At 41.5% G+C, this 19,555-nt stretch overlaps 1 protein-coding gene across 1 annotated transcript in view; it reads left to right on the top strand.

Annotated features, from left to right (window-relative positions):
- Nucleotides 1–19,555, top strand: part of med14 (mediator complex subunit 14) — a 110,562-nt gene that overhangs the window by 19,582 nt on the left and 71,425 nt on the right. The window contains exons 3-5 of the mRNA XM_028799779.2: nt 457–562; nt 11,028–11,201; nt 13,854–13,983. Of these exons, the coding sequence (XP_028655612.1) occupies nt 457–562; nt 11,028–11,201; nt 13,854–13,983 (410 nt within the window). The remainder of the gene's footprint in view (nt 1–456; nt 563–11,027; nt 11,202–13,853; nt 13,984–19,555) is intronic.

Here is a 19,555-nt window from a genome sequence, read left to right on the forward strand (position 1 = left end):
CACAATAAGACAAAATGTTGTACTCTTGGACAAAAGCTGTAATCAAACGAAGCAGTGAAATTGTTACCAAATTAGTTGAGTAGAAACCACTGTACTAGTGGACTTAGATGAGATCTCACTTTGGCTGGTATAAAAATTTGTGTAGACTGATAAAGGTTGTCCTCCTATCAGCCCAAATGTGCTCCTGTTTGATGGGAATTATATTTCCTGTGTTGGTTCTGCTTTTTGGGACTCCTGTAGTAGAATTATTTTAACGTTAATTATTTAAGATGTGCTTAATTAAACATATTCCCAGCTATAACAGGAGTGAAATGTACTGATTTGTAATAATTAAACAAATATTTGGATAGAGTCAAAATGTGCTGCTGTAGAATATAAACAGGAACACATTGGTACATTTTTTGTTTGCTTTAATTAAAAAAATGCCAATTTAACTCTCTCTCCCTTTATTTGCAGAAAAATTGAGATTGTGCAGTTTGCCAGCCGAACCCGCCAGCTTTTCGTTCGTCTGTTAGCGCTTGTTAAATGGGCTAGCAATGCTGGGAAAGTGGAAAAGTGTGCGGTAGGTAGAAATTGCAAAGAAATCAGTTTGTGTTTGAAGAAGCGTAGATTGAAGAAAGACATTCCAAAATATCTAAAGGTGTTTGATATTTACTTTTCCACTGTTTTCCTTCTAAGAGATGTTTGGATATAATGCTTAACACACTTTTAACAAGAAAGCTATTTCAGTATTTGACTTAATGAACTGAACTAAATTTAAAGACTGTGATTTTAGGTGGAGTATTTTTCAATCCAGTAATGTTCTGTGTTTAATGAGATCAGCACAGAGTATTACAACACAGGAAACCCTCCAACTCTGATTATCAGATTTAGGGTGGCAGCAAGTCTAGCCCTATAGACTAGACAAGGCTGCCAGACCTTTGCAGGGATAGTTTGTGTATAGACCCACACAGGGTAATTTGGAATCTTTGGGGACCCGTGTATTAGGATGTACATATAGTCTTATGGGAGAGTGGTTCAATAATTAATTGGGTATGAGATTTAAACCTATGATGCTGAATTTTTGGAATATGGAAGAGAAGGTCTATGATACAGTTTGCATATTTGCAAACCCCCTCCACGTAATGTTTTGCTATATATTGCCTTTGATTCTTGTAAGTCTAAGCATTATCCTCTGATGAAGACCCCTGGCAGGGGTTGAAAGCTCAGGAATAAAAACTACTTTATGATACGTGATTCATTTTTTCTCCCTTTGTGGATCTCCAGCTGCAAATATATATATGCAATGCATATATATAATATATATATAATATATACAGTGCATCCGGAAAGTATTCACAGCGCTTTTTCCACATTTTGTTATGTTACAGCCTTATTCCAAAATGGATTAAATTCATTTTTTTCCTCAGAATTCTACACACAACACCCCATAATGACAACGTGAAAAAAGTTTACTTGAGATTTTTGCAAATTTATTAAAAATAAAAAAAATTGAGAAAGCACATGTACATAAGTATTCACAGCCTTTGCCATGAAGCTCGAAATTGAGCTCAGGTGCATCATGTTTCCCCTGATCATCCTTGAGATGTTTCTTGAGCTTAATTGGAGTCCACCTGTGGTAAATTCAGTTGGTTGGACATGATTTGGAAAGGCACACACCTGTCTATATAAGGTCCCACAGTTGACAGTTCATGTCAGAGCACAAACCAATCATGAAGTCAAAGGAATTGTTTGTAGACCTCCGAGACAGGATTGTCTTGAGGCACAAATCTGGGGAAGGTTACAGAAAAATTTCTGCTGCTTTGAAGGTCCCAATGAGCGCAGTGGCTTCCATCATCTGTAAGTGGAAGAAGTTCGAAACCACCAGGACTCTTCCTAGAGCTGGCCGGCCATCTAAACTGAGCGATCGGGGGAGAAGGGCCTTAGTCAGGGAGGTGACCAAGAACCCGATGGTCACTCTGTCAGAGCTCCAGAGGTCCTCTGTGGAGAGAAGAGAACCTTCCAGAAGGACAACCATCTCTGCAGCAATTCACCAATCAGGCCTGTATGGTAGAGTGGCCAGACGGAAGCCATTCCTTAGTTAAAGACACATGGCAGCCCGCCTGGAGTTTGCCAAAAGGCACCTGAAGGACTCTCAGGATAAAGGGAAAGATGACTGCAGCAATGTACAGAGACATCCTGGATGAAAACCTGCTCCAGAGCACTCTTGACCTCAAACTGGGGTGACGGTTCATCCTTCAGCAAGACAACGACCCTAAGCACAGAGCCAAGATATCAAAGGAGTGGCTTCAGGACAACTCTGTGAATATCCTTGAGTGGCCCAGCCAGAGCCCAGACTTGAATCCGATTGAACATCTCTGGAGAGATCTTAAAATGGCTGTGCACCGACACTTCCCATCCAACCTGGTGGAGCTTGAGAGGTGCTGCAAAGAGGAATGAGCGAAACTGGCTAAGGATAGGTATGCCAAGCTTGTGGCATCATATTCAAAAAGACTTGAGGCTCTAATTGCTGCCAAAGGTGCATCGACAAAGTATTGAGCAAAGGCTGTGAATACTTATGTACATGTGGTTTCTCAGTTTTTTTTATCTTTAATAAATTTGCAAAAACCTCAAGTAAACCTTTTTCACATTGTCATTATGGGGTGTTGTGTGCAGAATTCTGAGGAAAAAAAGAATTTAATCCATTTTGGAATAAGGTTGTAACATAACAAAATGTGAAAAAAGTGATGCGCTGTGAATACTTTCCGGATGCACTGTGTGTGTGTGTGTGTGTGTGTGTGTGTGTGTGTGTGTGTGTGTATATATATATATATATATATATATATATAATATACACACACACACACACACACACAGTGGAACCTTGGTTCACGACCATAATTCGTTCCAAAACTCTGGTTGTGAACCAAAGCAATTTCTTCCATAGGATTGTATGTAAATACAATTAATCCGTTCCAGACAGTACGAACTGTATGTATGTGTGTATATATATATATATATATATTTTTTTTTTTTTAGTTTTTAAGCACAAATATAGTTAATTATACCATAGAATGCACAGCGTAATGGTAAACTAAATGTAAAAACATTGAATAACACTGAGAAAACCTTGAACAACAGAGAAAACTAACACTGCAATAGTTCGCGCTATAGTGCTAGGAACCATCCATCCATCCATCCATCCATTGTCTCCCGCTTATCCGAGGTCGGGTCGCGGGGGCAGCAGCTTGAGCAGAGATGCCCAGACTTCCCTCTCCCCGGCCACTTCTTCTAGCTCTTCCGGGAGAATCCCAAGGCGTTCCCAGGCCAGTCGAGAGACATAGTCCCTCCAGCGTGTCCTGGGTCTTCCCCGGGGCCTCCTCCCGGTTGGACGTGCCCGGAACACCTCACCAGGGAGGCGTCCAGGAGGCATCCTGATCAGATGCCCGAGCCACCTCATCTGACTCCTCTCGATGCGGAGGAGCAGCGGCTCTACTCTGAGCCCCTCCCGGATGACTGAGCTTCTCACCCTATCTTTAAGGGAAAGCCCAGACACCCTGCGGAGGAAACTCATTTCAGCCGCTTGTATTCGCGATCTCGTTCTTTCGGTCACTACCCATAGCTCATGACCATAGGTGAGGGTAGGAACATAGATCGACTGGTAAATTGAGAGCTTCGCCTTGCGGCTCAGCTCCTTTTTCACCACGACAGACCGATGCAATGCCCGCATTACTGCGGATGCCGCACCGATCCGCCTGTCGATCTCACGCTCCATTCTTCCCTCACTCGTGAACACGACCCCGAGATACTTGAACTCCTCCACTTGGGGCAGGATCTCGCTACCAACCCTGAGAGGGCACTCCACCCTTTTCCGGCTGAGGACCATGGTCTCGGATTTGGAGGTGCTGATTCTTATCCCAGCCGCTTCACACTCAGCTGCGAACCGATCCAGAGAGAGCTGAAGATCACGGCCTGATGAAGCAAACAGGACAACATCATCTGCAAAAAGCAGTGACCCAATCCTGAGCCCACCAAACTGGACCCCCTCAACACCCTGGCTGCGCCTAGAAATTCTGTCCATAAAAGATATGAACAGAATCGGTGACAAAGGGCAGCCCTGGCGGAGTCCAACTCTCACTGGAAACGGGTTCGACTTACTGCCGGCAATGCGGACCAAGCTCTGGCACCAATCGTACAGGGACTGAACAGCCCTTATCAGGGGGGCCGGTACCCCATACTCTCGGAGTACCCCCCACAGGATTCCCCGAGGGACACGGTCGAATGCCTTTTCTAAGTCCACAAAACACATGTAGACTGGTTGGGCAAACTCCCATGCACCCTCCAGGACCCTGCTAAGGGTATAGAGCTGGTCCACTGTTCCGCGACCAGGACGAAAACCACACTGTTCCTCCTGAATCCGAGGCTCGACTATCCGACGGACCCTCCTCTCCAGGACCCCTGAATAGACTTTTCCAGGGAGGCTGAGGAGTGTGATCCCTCTGTAGTTGGAACACACCCTCCAATCCCCCTTCTTAAAGAGGGGGACCACCACCCCGGTCTGCCAATCCAGAGGCACTGTCCCTGATGTCCATGCGATGTTGCAGAGGCGTGTCAGCCAAGACAGTCCTACAACATCCAGAGCCTTGAGGAACTCCGGGCGTATCTCATCCACCCCCGGGGCCCTACCACCAAGGAGTTTTTTGACCACTTCGGTGACCTCAGTCCCAGAGATGGGGGAGCCCACCTCTGAGTCCCCAGGCTCTGCTTCCTCATTGGAAGGCATGTTAATGGGATTGAGGAGGTCTTCGAAGTATTCCCCCCACCGACCCACAACATCCCGAGTCGAGGTCAGCAGTGCACCATCCCCACCATATACAGTGTTGACACTGCACTGCTTCCCCTTCCTGAGACGTCGGATGGTGTACCAGAATCTTCTCGAAGCCGTGTGAAAGTCATTCTCCATGGCCTCCCCTTTGCCTCAGCAACCACCAAAGCAGCATTCCGCTTGGCCTGCCGGTACCTATCAGCTGCCTCCGGGGTCCCACAGGACAAAAGGGTCCTGTAGGACTCCTTCTTCAGCTTGACGGAATCCTTCACCGCCGGTGTCCACCAGCGGGTTCGGGGATTGCCGCCACGACAGGCACCGACCACCTTACGGCCACAGCTCCGGTCAGCTGCCTCAACAATAGAGGCACGGAACATGGCCCATTCGGACTCAATGTCCCCCACCTCCCTCGGGATGTGGTCGAAGTTCTGCCGGAGGTGGGAGTTGAAGCTACTTCTGACAGAGGGCTCTGCCAGACGTTCCCAGCAGACCCTCACAACACGTTTGGGCCTACCACGCCTGACCGGCATCCTCCCCCACCATCGAAGCCAACTCACCACCAGGTGGTGATCAGTTGACAGCTCCGCCCCTCTCTTCACCCGAGTGTCCAAGACATGTGGCCGCAAGTCCGACGACACGACCACAAAGTCGATCATCGAACTGAGGCCTAGGGTGTCCTGGTGCCAAGTGCACATATGAACACCCCTATGCTTGAACATGGTGTTCGTTATGGACAGTCCGTGACGAGCACAGAAGTCCAATAACAAAACACCGCTCGGGTTCAGATCAGGGGGGCCATTCCTCCCAATCACGCCCTTCCAGGTCTCACTGTCATTGCCCACGTGAGCATTGAAGTCTCCCAGCAGAACGAGGGAGTCCCCAGAAGGTATGCCCTCTAGCACCCCCTCCAGGGACTCCAAAAAGGGTGGGTACTCCGAACTGCTGTTCGGTGCATACGCACAAACAACAGTTAGGACCCGTCCCCCCCACCCGAAGGCGAAGGGAGGCTACCCTCTCGTCCACCGGGGTAAACCCCAATGTACAGGCTCCAAGTTGGGGGGCAATAAGTATACCCACACCTGCTCGGCGCCTCTCACCGGGGGCAACGCCAGAGTGGTAGAGAGTCCAGCCCCTCTCAAGGAGATTGGTTCCAGAGTCCAAGCTGTGCGTCGAGGTGAGTCCGACTATATCTAGCCGGAACCTCTCAACTTCGCGCACTAGCTCAGGCTCCTTCCCCTTCAGAGAGGTGACATTCCACGTCCCAAGAGCCAGTTTCTGTAGCCGAGGATCGGACCGCCAAGGTCCCCGCCTTCGGCCACCACCCAACTCACACTGCACCCGACCTCCTTGGCCCCTCCCATAGGTGGTGAGCCCATGGGAAGGGGGACCCACGTTGCCTCTTCGGGCTGTGCCCGGCCGAGCCCCATGGGTGCAGGCCCGGCCACCAGGCGCTCGCCATCGAGCTCCACCTCCAGGCCTGGCTCCAGAGTGGGGCCCCAGTGACCCGCGTCCGGGCAAGGGAAAACGCCGTCCAAAATTGTTTTTCCTCATAGGAGGTTTGTTTAACCGCTCTTTGTCTCATCCCTCACCTAGGACCAGTTTGCCTTGGGTGGCCCTACCAGGGGCATAAAGCCCCGGACAACAGAGCTCCTAGGATCATTGGGACACGCAAACCCCTCCACCACGATAAGGTGACGGTTAAAGGAGGGGGTGCTAGGAACCGCTCGCTAAAAACACTTTTTTTAATGAGTTTTAAGCACGGGAAAAAAATGAACATTTGAAAAATCCATAATTTAATAAACCACCAAGAAAAGTAACATTGCAACAATGCAGGCTACGAACCGATCACTGTAAATAGAACTGAAAACAAAAACAAGCCTTCTCTACCTTATGCGCCCCTCGCTCGCTCGCTCGCTCTCTCTCGCACCTGTGTGTGTGTGCGTGTCTCTCTTTTGCGAGCCTGGAGCGCCTGTGTGTGTGTGTCTCTCTAGCACGCTCCTGTGTGTGCGCGCGCCTCTCTCTCCCGCGCCTGTGTGTGTGTGCGCGGATATCTCTTTTGCAAGCCTGGAGCGCCTGTGTGTGTGTGTGTCTCTCTAGCGTGCTCCTGTGTGTGTGTGTGCGCGCGCCTCTCTCTCCCGCGCCTGTGTGTGTGCGTGCATCTCTCTTTTGCAAGCCTGGAGCGCCTGTGTGTGTCTCTCTAGAGCGCTCCTGTGTGTGTGTGTGTGCGCGCGCGGGGCTCTCTCTGTCTCTTGCGCTGCCTCTCTCTCACACTGCCTCTGTGTGTGTGTGTGTGTGTGCGCTGCGCTCTCTCGCTCTCTCTCTTGCTCGCTGCACAGGAAATGCACAGGGAGAGACTGAACATGTATAAACCGAAAGGGAACCTGGCTTGTTCGTATACCGAGAGTGTTGTCGTGAACCAAGGCAAAAGTTTGGCGAACTTTTTGGTCGTAAACTGAGTTGTACGTTTACCGAGACGTTCGTGAACCGAGGTTCCACTGTGTGTATACATATATATATATAATTATTTTCGCGTTTGAAACGGAAATTACATATGACCACGCGATACGGAAATTACGTATGACCACAGAACATATTATAATACAGGAACTAATCACTTCATTTGTGGACGCCATTTTTATGTAATCTTTACGAATTGTTATTATTTGTGTGAGAGTTATTTCACTGATATTGAAAAGAAGTAAACACAAACACGCCAATCTATCTCATAGAAGTGCGCTGAGCCGTCCGCGTTCTGACAGAGAAATTTTATTTATTTGTCCACGTGACTGTTGCGGAAACTGCCACATTGTAACTTCTTTTTAGTTGGCAGTACTTGATAGTAGAAGAGATGAGGAAAACAGCTTTGCATCTTTCTACTTTATAACTGCGCCGAGCTGTAAACAATGTGAAGACGAGACCGCATTCAGCGGCAAGGGGTTGTGAGAACAAAGTGGATGCTGGGAGGCGCGCAATGTCGGGCTGCTCCGCCGGGTTGAGAGCTTCGCAGTTTCAGGCAGTGTCCTCTCTTCTCACACTGTTTGTGACACTTCAAGTGCCCCGTCGGCTCCTGGGAGAGTGGAAATCTTTGCGAATGAGTGAAATCGGCGCCATCGAAGCAGGACTCTGTAAATTGCCCTGCACGACTACTTACTGTCCCTTAAGGTGAGTTCGGGTCACTAAAACCCCGCAACATTCAATGTTGCTTTTGTGATGAATTATTTTAACAAGTAAATCGCAGGCATGTAGTGCAAGGTTGTCAGGCAGAAATTTGGACGATCACATACAAAATGTAACTTCTATACCACACTGGTCGTGTAGCGCCTTTCACAAGGGATCTGCTACCGAGAGATGATCCAAATACATTTTAGCTTCTGTTAGTACTACTTACCTGTTGTGTTATAGCACCTTTAAAATGTAGTTTACCCGAAACCACTCCAGTAGTGCTCAATGTATCTTTACTTCTTAAATGTTAATGTTTTGCTGTTTAATAACTTATAGACTACATTTTATTTTTTTCCCTTGCACTAAGTGAGCAAAGCCACTGGGTAATCAGCTACTATAATATACGATTAAAAAAGTACATAATATTCTACATCTTCAAAATTTTATCAAAATGTGTGATATGATGGTGCTGTGGCTAGTGCTGCTTTTTCACAAAGCTATGATACTGGACTCAAATCCTAGTCCAACCACTTGAATACATTTACGCCCCCCCAACCCGTAATTTATGTTTAATGTGTTTAATATACCAGCAATAAAATGGTTAGTTATTGCAAGTTACAGTACAACACAAAGTTTCATCTTTCTGATGGTTATGTTGGAGGAAAGTGTCACTGGAATAAATAATGGTGAAAGAAGAGGTCTACCATCGAAGGATGACAAATGTTACAAGAACAAAAATTACAATTGTTTTTCAGGGAGATAAAACATGGATCAATTAACAAAAAGTAGATGTAATGTGCATATTATCTTAGCAAATCTGTCTACCATCATCTGTTTATGTTCCATGAAACTACTCATAGTGCCTCTCCACACTTCCGTATTTTAAACATGATCCAAGCAAACCTGAGTCAAATTTAATTTGATCAGTGAGTTTGAAAGTGATAATTCCAATAGATATTTAGAATTCAATACAAATAGAACTGGAAAATGTGGCAAGAGATGAAATTGTGTTGGAAGTTGGTGCACGGTCCCTAATGAAAGAAAATTTATAGAGAAGTGAAAAAATAAATTCTTTCATGTAGAATTTGAGCTGTTGATGCAAGCTAAACTTTGCTTTCTGTTATCTGCTTGCCAGCTAGCTGCGAAAGAGTATCATATGAGCTAAATTTGATTTGCGTATCTGTTAGTGCAGTCAGGTTACAGGTAATGAATAGGTGGTCATACATTGAAATAGGTAGTAATAAACAAATTAATGATATCAATGAATAATAAAGACAACAGTAGACAAACTTCTAGGAACAGATCTGAGGGGAGGGAGGCACAACAGAGTTCAGAATATTTTAAGTACAGTAATCCCTCGCTATATCGCGCTTCGCCTTTCGCGGCTTCACTCCATCGCGGATTTTATATGTAAGCATATTTAAATATATATCGCAGATTTTTTGCTGGTTCGCGGATTTCTGCGGACAATGGGTCTTTTAATTTCTGGTACATGCTTCCTCAGTTGGTTTGCCCAGTTGATTTCATACAAGGGACGCTATTGGCAGATGGCTGAGAAGCTACCCGGCTTACTTTTCTGTCTCTCTTGCGCTGACTTTCTCTGATCCTGACGTAGGGGGATTGAGCAGGGGGGCTGTTCGCACACCTAGACGATACGGACGCTCGTCTAAAAATGCTGAAAGATTATCTTCACGTTGCTATCTTTTGTGCAGCTGCTTCCTGAAACGACATGCACGGTGCTTCACATACTTAAAAGCTCGAAGGGCACGTATTGATTTGTGCTTGAAAAACAAACTCTATCTCTCTCTGTCTGCTCCTGACGGAGGGGGTGTGAGCTGCCGCCTTCAACAGCTTTGTGCCGCGGTGCTTCGCATACTTAAAAGCAAACAGCCCTATTGATTTGTTTGCTTTCCTCTGTCTTTCTGACAGACTCTGCTTCTGACGCACACTCCTTTGAAGAGGAAAATATGTTTGCATTCTTTTAATTGTGAGACGGAACTGTCATCTCTATCTTGTCATGGAGCACAGTTTAAACTTTTGAAAAAGAGACAAATGTTTATTTGCAGTGTTTGAATGACGTTCCTGTCTCTCTACAACCTCCTGTGTTTCTGCGCAAATCTGTGACCCAAGCATGACAATATAAAAATAACCATATAAACATATGGTTTCTACTTCGCGGATTTTCTTATTTCGCGGGTGGCTCTGGAACGCAACCCCCGCGATGGAGGAGGGATTACTGTATAAAGTACTAAATTTTGTATTTGGAGATTCACAGCCTACAAAGAAAAAATGTAATTACTGTAATTAAGTGATTACATGTTTTCTTTTTATGTTTAGTCATTGTTGGCTTTTTACAGAAAAATCACAAGCTTAGTTTTAGTTTTCTTTCTTCGCTTTTGTCTTTATTGTCATTGATTACACTAGGAGCAAATTCTATACTGAAAAAACAAATATTCTCTGATGAACGTCATTAAGCATGACACAGTTTAGAGTTTCCAGTACAGAAAAGGTGTTGTTAAAACTGGAAGCAGTCTATAAAATAGCCAGATTTTCATTTACCCCCAACAACCTTTTAGTTCCAATGGAAGAAAAGATCACTCCTCTGCAAAGTATTTTCATCTCTCACTACATGTCCTGTTAGGATATTCCATAAATGAACATATATGAAAATGTTGGTTCTTATTTTGTGCTCAATCTGTCCTTCCCTCATTTTCACTCTTATTTGGCCTTAAAAATCCAGAAAGAAAAACAGTTGGTCTTACTTCTCATTCCACCTTTTAGGCTACCATCACAATCTGCCTTTCCTAAAGTATGAACATTTACATGACATGGCTTTGCCCTATATGTGGACAAATGCAGGAGTATTAAATTTAAACTAGAAATATAATTGTTTTTTTTTCACACCAGTAAGTGTCAGACATATCTCATTGTTTTTTGACTATTATTTTGTTACAAATTGTGTACTGTATAAGAACTTGATATTTATAATGCAGTTAGTAGTATTTGATGGAAATGCAAAAGGTTTTCTCCAATAATTTATTTTGCTTTGCTCTTCTAACAGATAATTTCCAGTTTTCTGGACCAGCAGGCTTTTCTCTTTGTGGACACTGCAGACAGGTTGGCATCCTTGGCAAGGGATGCTCTTGTACATGCCCGGCTACCTAACTTTGCCATCCCTTTTGCTATCGATGTCTTGACTACAGGATCTTATCCTCGTCTGCCTGCTTGCATCAGGGCAAGTAACAGTTTTTAGTGTCTGTCTAATGGCTATGTTTTGGTGTTGGAAAATAAATCTGAAACTGTTTTTAGTGTCTGTTATTGCTTGTCATAAGCATATAATAAATAAACATTTTCAAAGTATTTTAATATTTGTATAAGCTCGACACAACTAAAACAACATAAGTACCAGCACATAATAATCTTTTACTGTAACTTCTTTGTAAACTAATAGTAGAATTAGTGGGTTCAGAAAATGGATTGTGTATTACATTTTTAGTCCTGGAGGGAGCATATTTTCTGTGTTCAGCAGTTCTTCAAAGCACTCTTTCCACTTCTAAATGATGTTTTTAGTTGAGGTCAGCAGTTCCCCACCCTTACTGAACAGCCTGGGCAACATCCTGCCTGCTGTTCCTAAGTCGTTGAATGTTTTTCCAGAACCCCTTTGAATTTATCCAAAAGTTATGGGAATGCCTTGTCAGTTCATCCAGCTGCTCAATTTTTGGCTTTCCTGTATCCCTCCTCTGTCAAATCTCTACACCCTCCTGCTAAAATTACTGGAAAAGCCCTTTTTAAAAAAAAAAAAAAAAAAATTCCTTGCCACTGGTATTGACTAGCAGAAACAAGAATTTCTACAATGACTGGCACTTGCCTCCTCTACTAAGGTCTTGAACAGTGTCCATTTGGACACTACATTCTTGACCTCTCCTAAATGCTGAACAAGCTCTGTCATAAACAGAAGTCAAACATGTTCTTCACAGGGGTATCTTCTAGCTGTTCCCAGCAATTCCTAGGTGATGAGTTAAATGTTCGGAATCAATCTTTGCCCAAGTGTTAAGGGGATTTGATTTAGATGACGAAACTCCAAAGTCAGCTGTTAGTCTTTGGTCCGAGATACTCTAGTACTGTGTACATTTATGAGTAACCTTGTATTTGAACATGTTTTTTGTTAATGACAATCCATAAGTAATTTAAATTGCTAGTAACAATTCACTACCAAGCTATCCAGATTATGGAGATAACCCTGTAGTCCACCAGAGCAAATGTCAACTGTACGCGAGTTATCCATGGGCTTGTGAGTATCCCCACATCTACCCAATGCCTCTTTTGTGGGGCAATTCAAGAGCAGGAGAAAAAAACACTCTAGTCTGACATTTTTGGTTCAGTAGTCAATGTTATGTTTTTGTCCAACTAAATCTGGCTAATATTTTTCATTGTTTTGCTTAAGTTCCAGCTCCTTCTCCATCAGAAAAGTTTCATACCGCATTCTGTGAATCTGCTTTCAGTGCCAAGGCCTAGTTGGGGGACTGGCACAGTCCCCTAGTCTATGAATTGTGGCTTCACGATAAAATCACCCAATTAATTTGAATCACTCAGCTACCAGGCACTCAAAAATGAACACTACTAACCATTTTCTGGATTTTGGGTAATTGTTGTGTAAAAGACAGGGACATTGCTTTGGGGTTGTTATGCTGGGCTGTTCATACAGTTTTTTTCAAGCAGGACAAGAATATGTATGCTTCAGTTAATAATGGATTAGTGTTCCTAGACTCCATAGGAAGTCTGTATCAGAGAAACAGATTCTTCATCCGATAAATTAAGGAAGAATAATGTATATTCCGTTCTAGGCATGGAGCACTGTACCACCTCTTGATGATATATCCTTTTGATCTCATTAAAATGCAATCTCACTTGCACATTGAAATAGTTTGCAGCTGAGTGAAATGAGGTAGGGGTGAGAATTAACTTAACCAGGATTGAGGTCATGATGATCAGCCCCTAAATAAGCGGTGCTAACCAAGACCAGGTTAAGCAGAATGAAAATGATCCTGATGAGTGCCAACTAAAAGACAATTGTCACTAGAAGATTTTGAAGAAACCTCATGAATATTTTGAGATATTTTAATGACTCTTAACAATGGTCAATCCTATGAAATCCCAGTCTGGGTTGAGGAAACTGGATCCTATTATAGTAGCATCAGGCATAAGGCAGTGACCAACCCTATATGGGCCACAGTTTCATTGCAGGGCACACTGCCTCATGTATGGTTTATAGTTGCCAGCCAAACTAACATGCATGCTGTTGAGATAGATAATGAAAACCACAGTGTTTAGATAAAACTGTATGTGAACAAGGGAGACCATGTAAACTCTATTTAGATAGTGCCCATTGCCTTTTGTATATTTCAAAATGAAAATATTTTTAGATATCCATTATTCAAACTTTTTAAAAATGTATTTTATTTCAGCATTGGTTTGTGTAGGTGAGTAGTATTCTGTTTAGTGTTATCATTTGTTCTTCATTCTTGCTGAAACAGGAGTGCATTTATTTTTGTCCTGTCATTATTTGTTTACATTTAAAGACATCCTTATGAAGCATAATTTTGTGAAAACCTACTAGTAGATTAAATTCCAGTGGGATACTTGATGAATCTCTGTTACCTTTTATGGTAAGATTTGAAAGTGTGGCTTAGGAACAGATTTCTTATTTAAGTAGGCAATATTTAATTTTCAAAAAATCAAAACTCATAAGCAAAATGAAAATTTTATTTATATTGGAAATGTTATGGTTTGGACACAAATATGCATACAAAGTACGTTATTTTTTGATTTGTAGATATACATTGATGTCTTGAAGCATAAAACAGTTCTTTCTCTTAAATACTTCCAGGATAAAATAATTCCCCCTGACCCAATTACTAAGGCAGAAAAACAATCCACTCTTCATCAGTTGAACCAGATTCTGAGACATCGGCTTGTTACAACAGACCTCCCCCCACAGCTGGCAAATCTCACTGTTGGTAAGATATTTATCACAAGCCTTAAATGTTCTGTTTAAGCAGTGCTTGTTGTTATTTAACCTGCATGTGCTTTTTCTATGCACTAGCCCAGTTTCCTACCACTTAAATGTCTCTGAAATCAGATTTAACCATTGTAAGTTACAGCTAGAATCCAGCTGGAAAGATCAAAATGTTTTGTGGTCAATCTTCAAATAATATTTTTTGTTTATTGTACATACGTTGGATGTAAAAGCTTTGGATTCTAATGAATTTCTTAATAAGCCTCCTTGTCTGCATTTTGAACTAAAGGAGTAGCTCCTTTAGGTGCAAGAAAAAGGCTGTAAAATGAGCGCAGTGCTTCACGGTGATGTTTCTGGGCTCCCTCTCTCAGCCCCATCTCTACTTTGTGGCTCTACACCAACACCACACTTTACACCCACTACAGTGCAAAGGCTGAGAGCTAAGAATGTTTGTGGTTGTGTGTGTGTCTGAACCCACGACAGAACAAATAGAAACCACAGATGCAGTATTTTCCTTGCTTTCCCTTAGGAGAAATATGGAGAAGATAGGAAAGATGTAGCAATGGCTTTAGTAGACCTTGAGAAAGCCTATGTTAGTGTTGAGTGATCTGGTAGAGCTTGAAAAAGAAAAAGGTATCCGAGCAGTACGTAAGACTGATCAAAAGTAAGTATGCTATGAATGGTGAAGTGAGAACTGTAGTCATGTTTGAAGCAGGAATAGGAGATGAGTTTAAAGAGAGAGTGGGATTACATCATGGTATTGAGACAATTTTTTTTTTACACTAATATTAGATGTGATCAGTATAGTAGTAGGAAAGAACCTCTGTAGTCAAAGTTTTTGTAGATGATTTTTAGTTGTTTAAAGGTACACATGATGACCTAGAAATTAAATTAGTGAGGTGGAGATTTGCCTTAGAGGGAGAGACATGGGATGAAGACAAGCTGATCAAGAACTTAATTTATGTTCTGCAACAGTAGTGTAAAAATTAAAAATGGAAAAGTGCAGCTGGCATCAGGTGAGTTACATAAAAAGTAAAGTTTTGTTTGTACATTGTATAAAAGATTCTATAGGAAAGAGGAAAAGATACAAAATTAAGGCAGAGAATCAGCAACTTGGAAAAATTGGAGAAGTGTATTGGAATACTCTGACAAAAGGGTAATTCCAAGATAAAAGAAAAAATATAAAGTACAATACTAAGAACAGCAATGTTGGGAAACTGCTAGCAGGGAGACTAAAATAATGGAATTTTAAGATATGAATATGCTGGAGGGTAAACAGAATGTATTGAGTACAAAATATGGGAAGCTTAAAGGTGAAAGGGATTTGGTGAAAAATGATGGGGGAGAAAACTGCAGTGGCCTGGACATGTATGGAGACAAAAGTAAAGCAATGCACTAAGAATGGTATTAGAGGAGGAGGTGCCAGGTGATGGATTTCAAAAATGAGAATAATGGATGTGGTAGTGAAAAACATGCTGCAGATTTTGTGTTAGAAGCTGAAGGCCAAAAAGAGAAATACATGCCACTACGGTAAATCCAGTGATCAAGTTTAAACTGGTGTGTGGGAGCACTGTGAGTAGAATGCGTCTGCTGAAATAAACCCAGAGATCTTAAAGATTAAATTCCATAAAATCTGTTCATTATGAATGGCAGTACTGAGATCGAGGCGAGACACCATGTCATCGGCATATTTGAGTTTGGGGTTATGATCCTTTTTTATCTTTGCATGAATTGCAAGAGGTTCAGTTCCAGTTGAAAGAAGAGTTGGAGATAATGGGCTTCCTGCCTGTTTCCTAAAACAGTTCATTTTTATATTTATATAAAGTGAAGCTTCTGGAAGAGTAACTTAATTCTTGCATACATATTGTAGCTAAGCCCAAATTTGCACATCACTGTAAATAGATAACTGTGTTTGACTTTATCAAAAGCCGTTTCTGAGACTAATTATAGCAAGTTGATGCATGTTTTTATTAATGTGGTTTGACCCTGAGATATTGTAGATGGCAATATTTTCTCCACATTAAAGATCATAGATTTGCCAGGATCATAACACTATTAAGAAGAGAAAGAGGAAGAGAGGTTGTTCTATAGAATAGATACTCAAGTGGATCTTTCTTTGAAAAGACTGTGCTTGATGTCTTACGTATTGTTTTGACAGAGCCACAAACATTGGAAGTATCAATAATTTTAATTTAGTGGATTTTTTTTTATAGAATTCTTTTGGATATGCATGAAGATATACAGCAGGGAAAACTCTGGGTTGATGGCTGTTGTACAATGTGTTAGGTAGGGATGGATATTGAAAACGAGCATTAAATTGGTACCAGTTCTGAACTGGTTGTTACCAAAATATCTATAAGCTCCTGGTAAAATTGTGCTGCTATCTGTAATTTTGTAATATTAATTCATTGTAACATTAGCAGCATTTTTAAATTCCTAGCTTTCACTAATGCTGATGACACTGCAGGCATCGGGCAATAATGTTTTAGTCGCTTAGCTATGTGTTTACATTCTCTGCTCTCCAGTCATCATAACAGATAGCGTAAAGTGTTCAAATATGTGGGTTCACTTCAGTAAACGTAATGATAATACAGCCTAATGCAATATATATTAAAAGATAGTTGCATGTAAAGAGGTAGCACTAGCAACCTTATGAAACACTTAAAAGTACATTATATAAATGTCAAGTAATGCAGCGTGTTTGGCTGCTTCAAGAAAGCGACTGCTGAAACATACTCGGTGCAGCCTCCCAGCTCTGATGCTGCTGGAATTATCCAAACTGAAATTGCAGCTGTCTAGACATCGTCAAGTCAACATAACTCTCTATTATAAAAAACAATCTTGGGAGGGAGACTAGGGAGACGAGACGTGATCTTCTTGGAAGACAATTTGACGTCTCGCAAGAGACACTTTAACGTCACGTGAGACAAGGCAGTGAGACAACATTTAAAACAAGTTCACGGACATCTAACCTAGCAGTTGTTGGAATGCTTTTGGCAGAAACACTTCATGTGCTCCCAGCTCTTAAAACAACGACAAGCGAAAAGCAGAAGACGCAGTTTGCCAGCAGCAGGAAGCCAGCAGATGATCTGACTGTTTCTCCTTAGCGTGTGTTCAACCTTCCCCAGACCCCCCTTTCACAACGCAAGCAGCAGAGACGTGAAGTGACAAAAGGACAGGGTTTTAAATGATCAACGCGCAATGCGACAAGCAGAAGGCACAGCTCACCGGCAGCAACAAGCCAGCAGATGATCCAACCACTTCTCCTTAGCGTGCGTTCAGCCGCCCCCCCTTCACAACACAAGCAGCGTTATACGTCCTGTGAGAAAGAGATTTAACCATGCCAGGGGCCGGAAATAAAGGACAAGTATTGTTTTTACAAAAGTTTTTAAGTAAAAGTGAAAAAAATGCATATGTAAGAATTCCCATGAAAATAATAATCTCTTTAAATTGTATATACGGTAAACCCAGGGGTGGGTGAGCGAGCGAAGTGAGCGGGGGCAGAGCCCCCAAGTTATTGTTATAAAAATCTGTAGTTATTCACTCGGGGCATACAGAGTGAGCATCGGTTTTACTTTGTATTCAGGCAGCATCAGTCAAGCTGCTTTGATAAAATAAGTGAATGTGCTAGTGGTTGGATGGACCATGTTGAGAAGCTCTGGGATGCCATCAAGCAAATGGCTGAACAAAGGAAACGTCACTAGGCATTGGAATTTGTTGTTTCTGTCGGATGTTGTTGCTGCAGACCTAACACTTGCTGAGACGGACACAACTGTCGGCTTTCTTCTGCTGGGAACAAGCAATTTCCTTATGCTCTGTTAGAGAGGAGGAGACAGTTGGCAAGTAATGCTGCAATCGCAAGCAAGTATCAGGCTTGTAACGTTTGTGTGGCACCATTTACATGACTTTTTTTCTATTATTTTTTTTTGCTGGCTCAGGTATAATAAGGGCATTTTACTTATTTTGTTTCTTTATGGTTTCAGAGAAAGAACTGTTGGGTAAACACTAAAACTGTTTTCCTGGACTTAAATCTACTGAATTTATGATTTTGTATGGGATATGGGGTGTATATATGCAGGTAAACAATTGAGTTCTTAAACTCAATGCATGCATTTTTGATAATAACTGGCTTAGCCATAAAGGAAAACAGAGGATAGTGATTTAGCATGTGGCTAAAGTTTTATCGAATATGGTTTAGTAACATGGTAAAGTTATGTCAATTATTGAGTTAACTGTTTAAAATATTGATTTATCATTTTTGTCATAGAGCGTAGGTAGATTAATTAGTTCATTAGATTATTAAAATATAGTGCTAAGATAAATAGTAAATCTTAAACATTCTTGTTATACTATTTTGGGGGGGGGGGGGGGGGGGGTCTACTCCCTCAGTAAAAGCTGTGAGGTGCTACATAAGCAATGCAAAAAGAATCAAAATTATTTTAGTTTTCTTCAACTATAGGGAGATGATGACAGCCCTTGACCTCAGTTACCACTTCCCTTCAAGAGACGCATTATCTCCCCACATTATGTAGAGTAGTATTGATAAGAGTATAAATAAGTTTCAGTATCAATAAGCAGTATTGGTATTAATAAAATCCTAATGATATCCATTCCTAGTAGTAGTTATCTCTGGAAATATTTATGGGAGAAGGGTTAAACTCTTACCACTCATTTCATATCTAATATAGAGTATTTCTGAAATTTCCTCATAGAGGACCAAAGAACATTTATGATTAACATCAGAAACAATAATAATGTGGCTGACTTCTGAAATCAGATTAATGGTACCTTGATAAAAAAAATAGTGAGTGTTGACTTTCTCATATACTGAGATCTAGGAAAAGGTCATCAGAACCACTTCCAGTTGCACAATATTTCTCAAATATCATATGTCTTTGTTGCTCATCATAACTAATTGATAATATCGACAGCAATCATTTATCTTTGTTTATAATCAAAGTTTATATTAAAATGATATTTTCACACTTACGGAGGTCGAAAATGGTGGATTTTTTTTCATGATTACATATGCATTACCTAGATTTGTTGGAATAAATTGCAATAGTAAAACTTCATTTAGCTACATTTAATTATGATAATGATGGCGGAAATAAAATTAAAATTATAAAATTAAATGTATTACCAGGACCATGACGAATTACATGTTATTGTTAAACTGATATATAAAGTATAAATTAAAATGAAATTAATAGTAGTTATTGAAAGAATATGCGTTATGTTGAATACAGTTTTTAATATCTTGTATACATTTATATTTCCATGATAGAAAAAATTCAGATGGTTGTTTAAATAAAATACTATTTCTGGTTGAGTAATTTTTCTCAAATTTCATATTTGTTTTTTATCATTAAAAATATCTACACAAAATTTAAATCATTTATCTCTAATTATAACCTTAGTTTTACTTGAAAATTTGCGAAAGTATTCAGTTAAAGTACCACTTCTGGTTGCTGGAAGTGGCCCAAAAGTTGATAGGATTTTTTTTTTGATATAAAGCAGGTGTACAAAATCTCATTGACCTTACTGTAGGTCAAAGCGTTTTCGAGTTAACG

This window comes from Erpetoichthys calabaricus, chromosome 4 (assembly GCF_900747795.2).
Source record: "Erpetoichthys calabaricus chromosome 4, fErpCal1.3, whole genome shotgun sequence".
Lineage (NCBI taxonomy): Eukaryota > Metazoa > Chordata > Cladistia > Polypteriformes > Polypteridae > Erpetoichthys > Erpetoichthys calabaricus.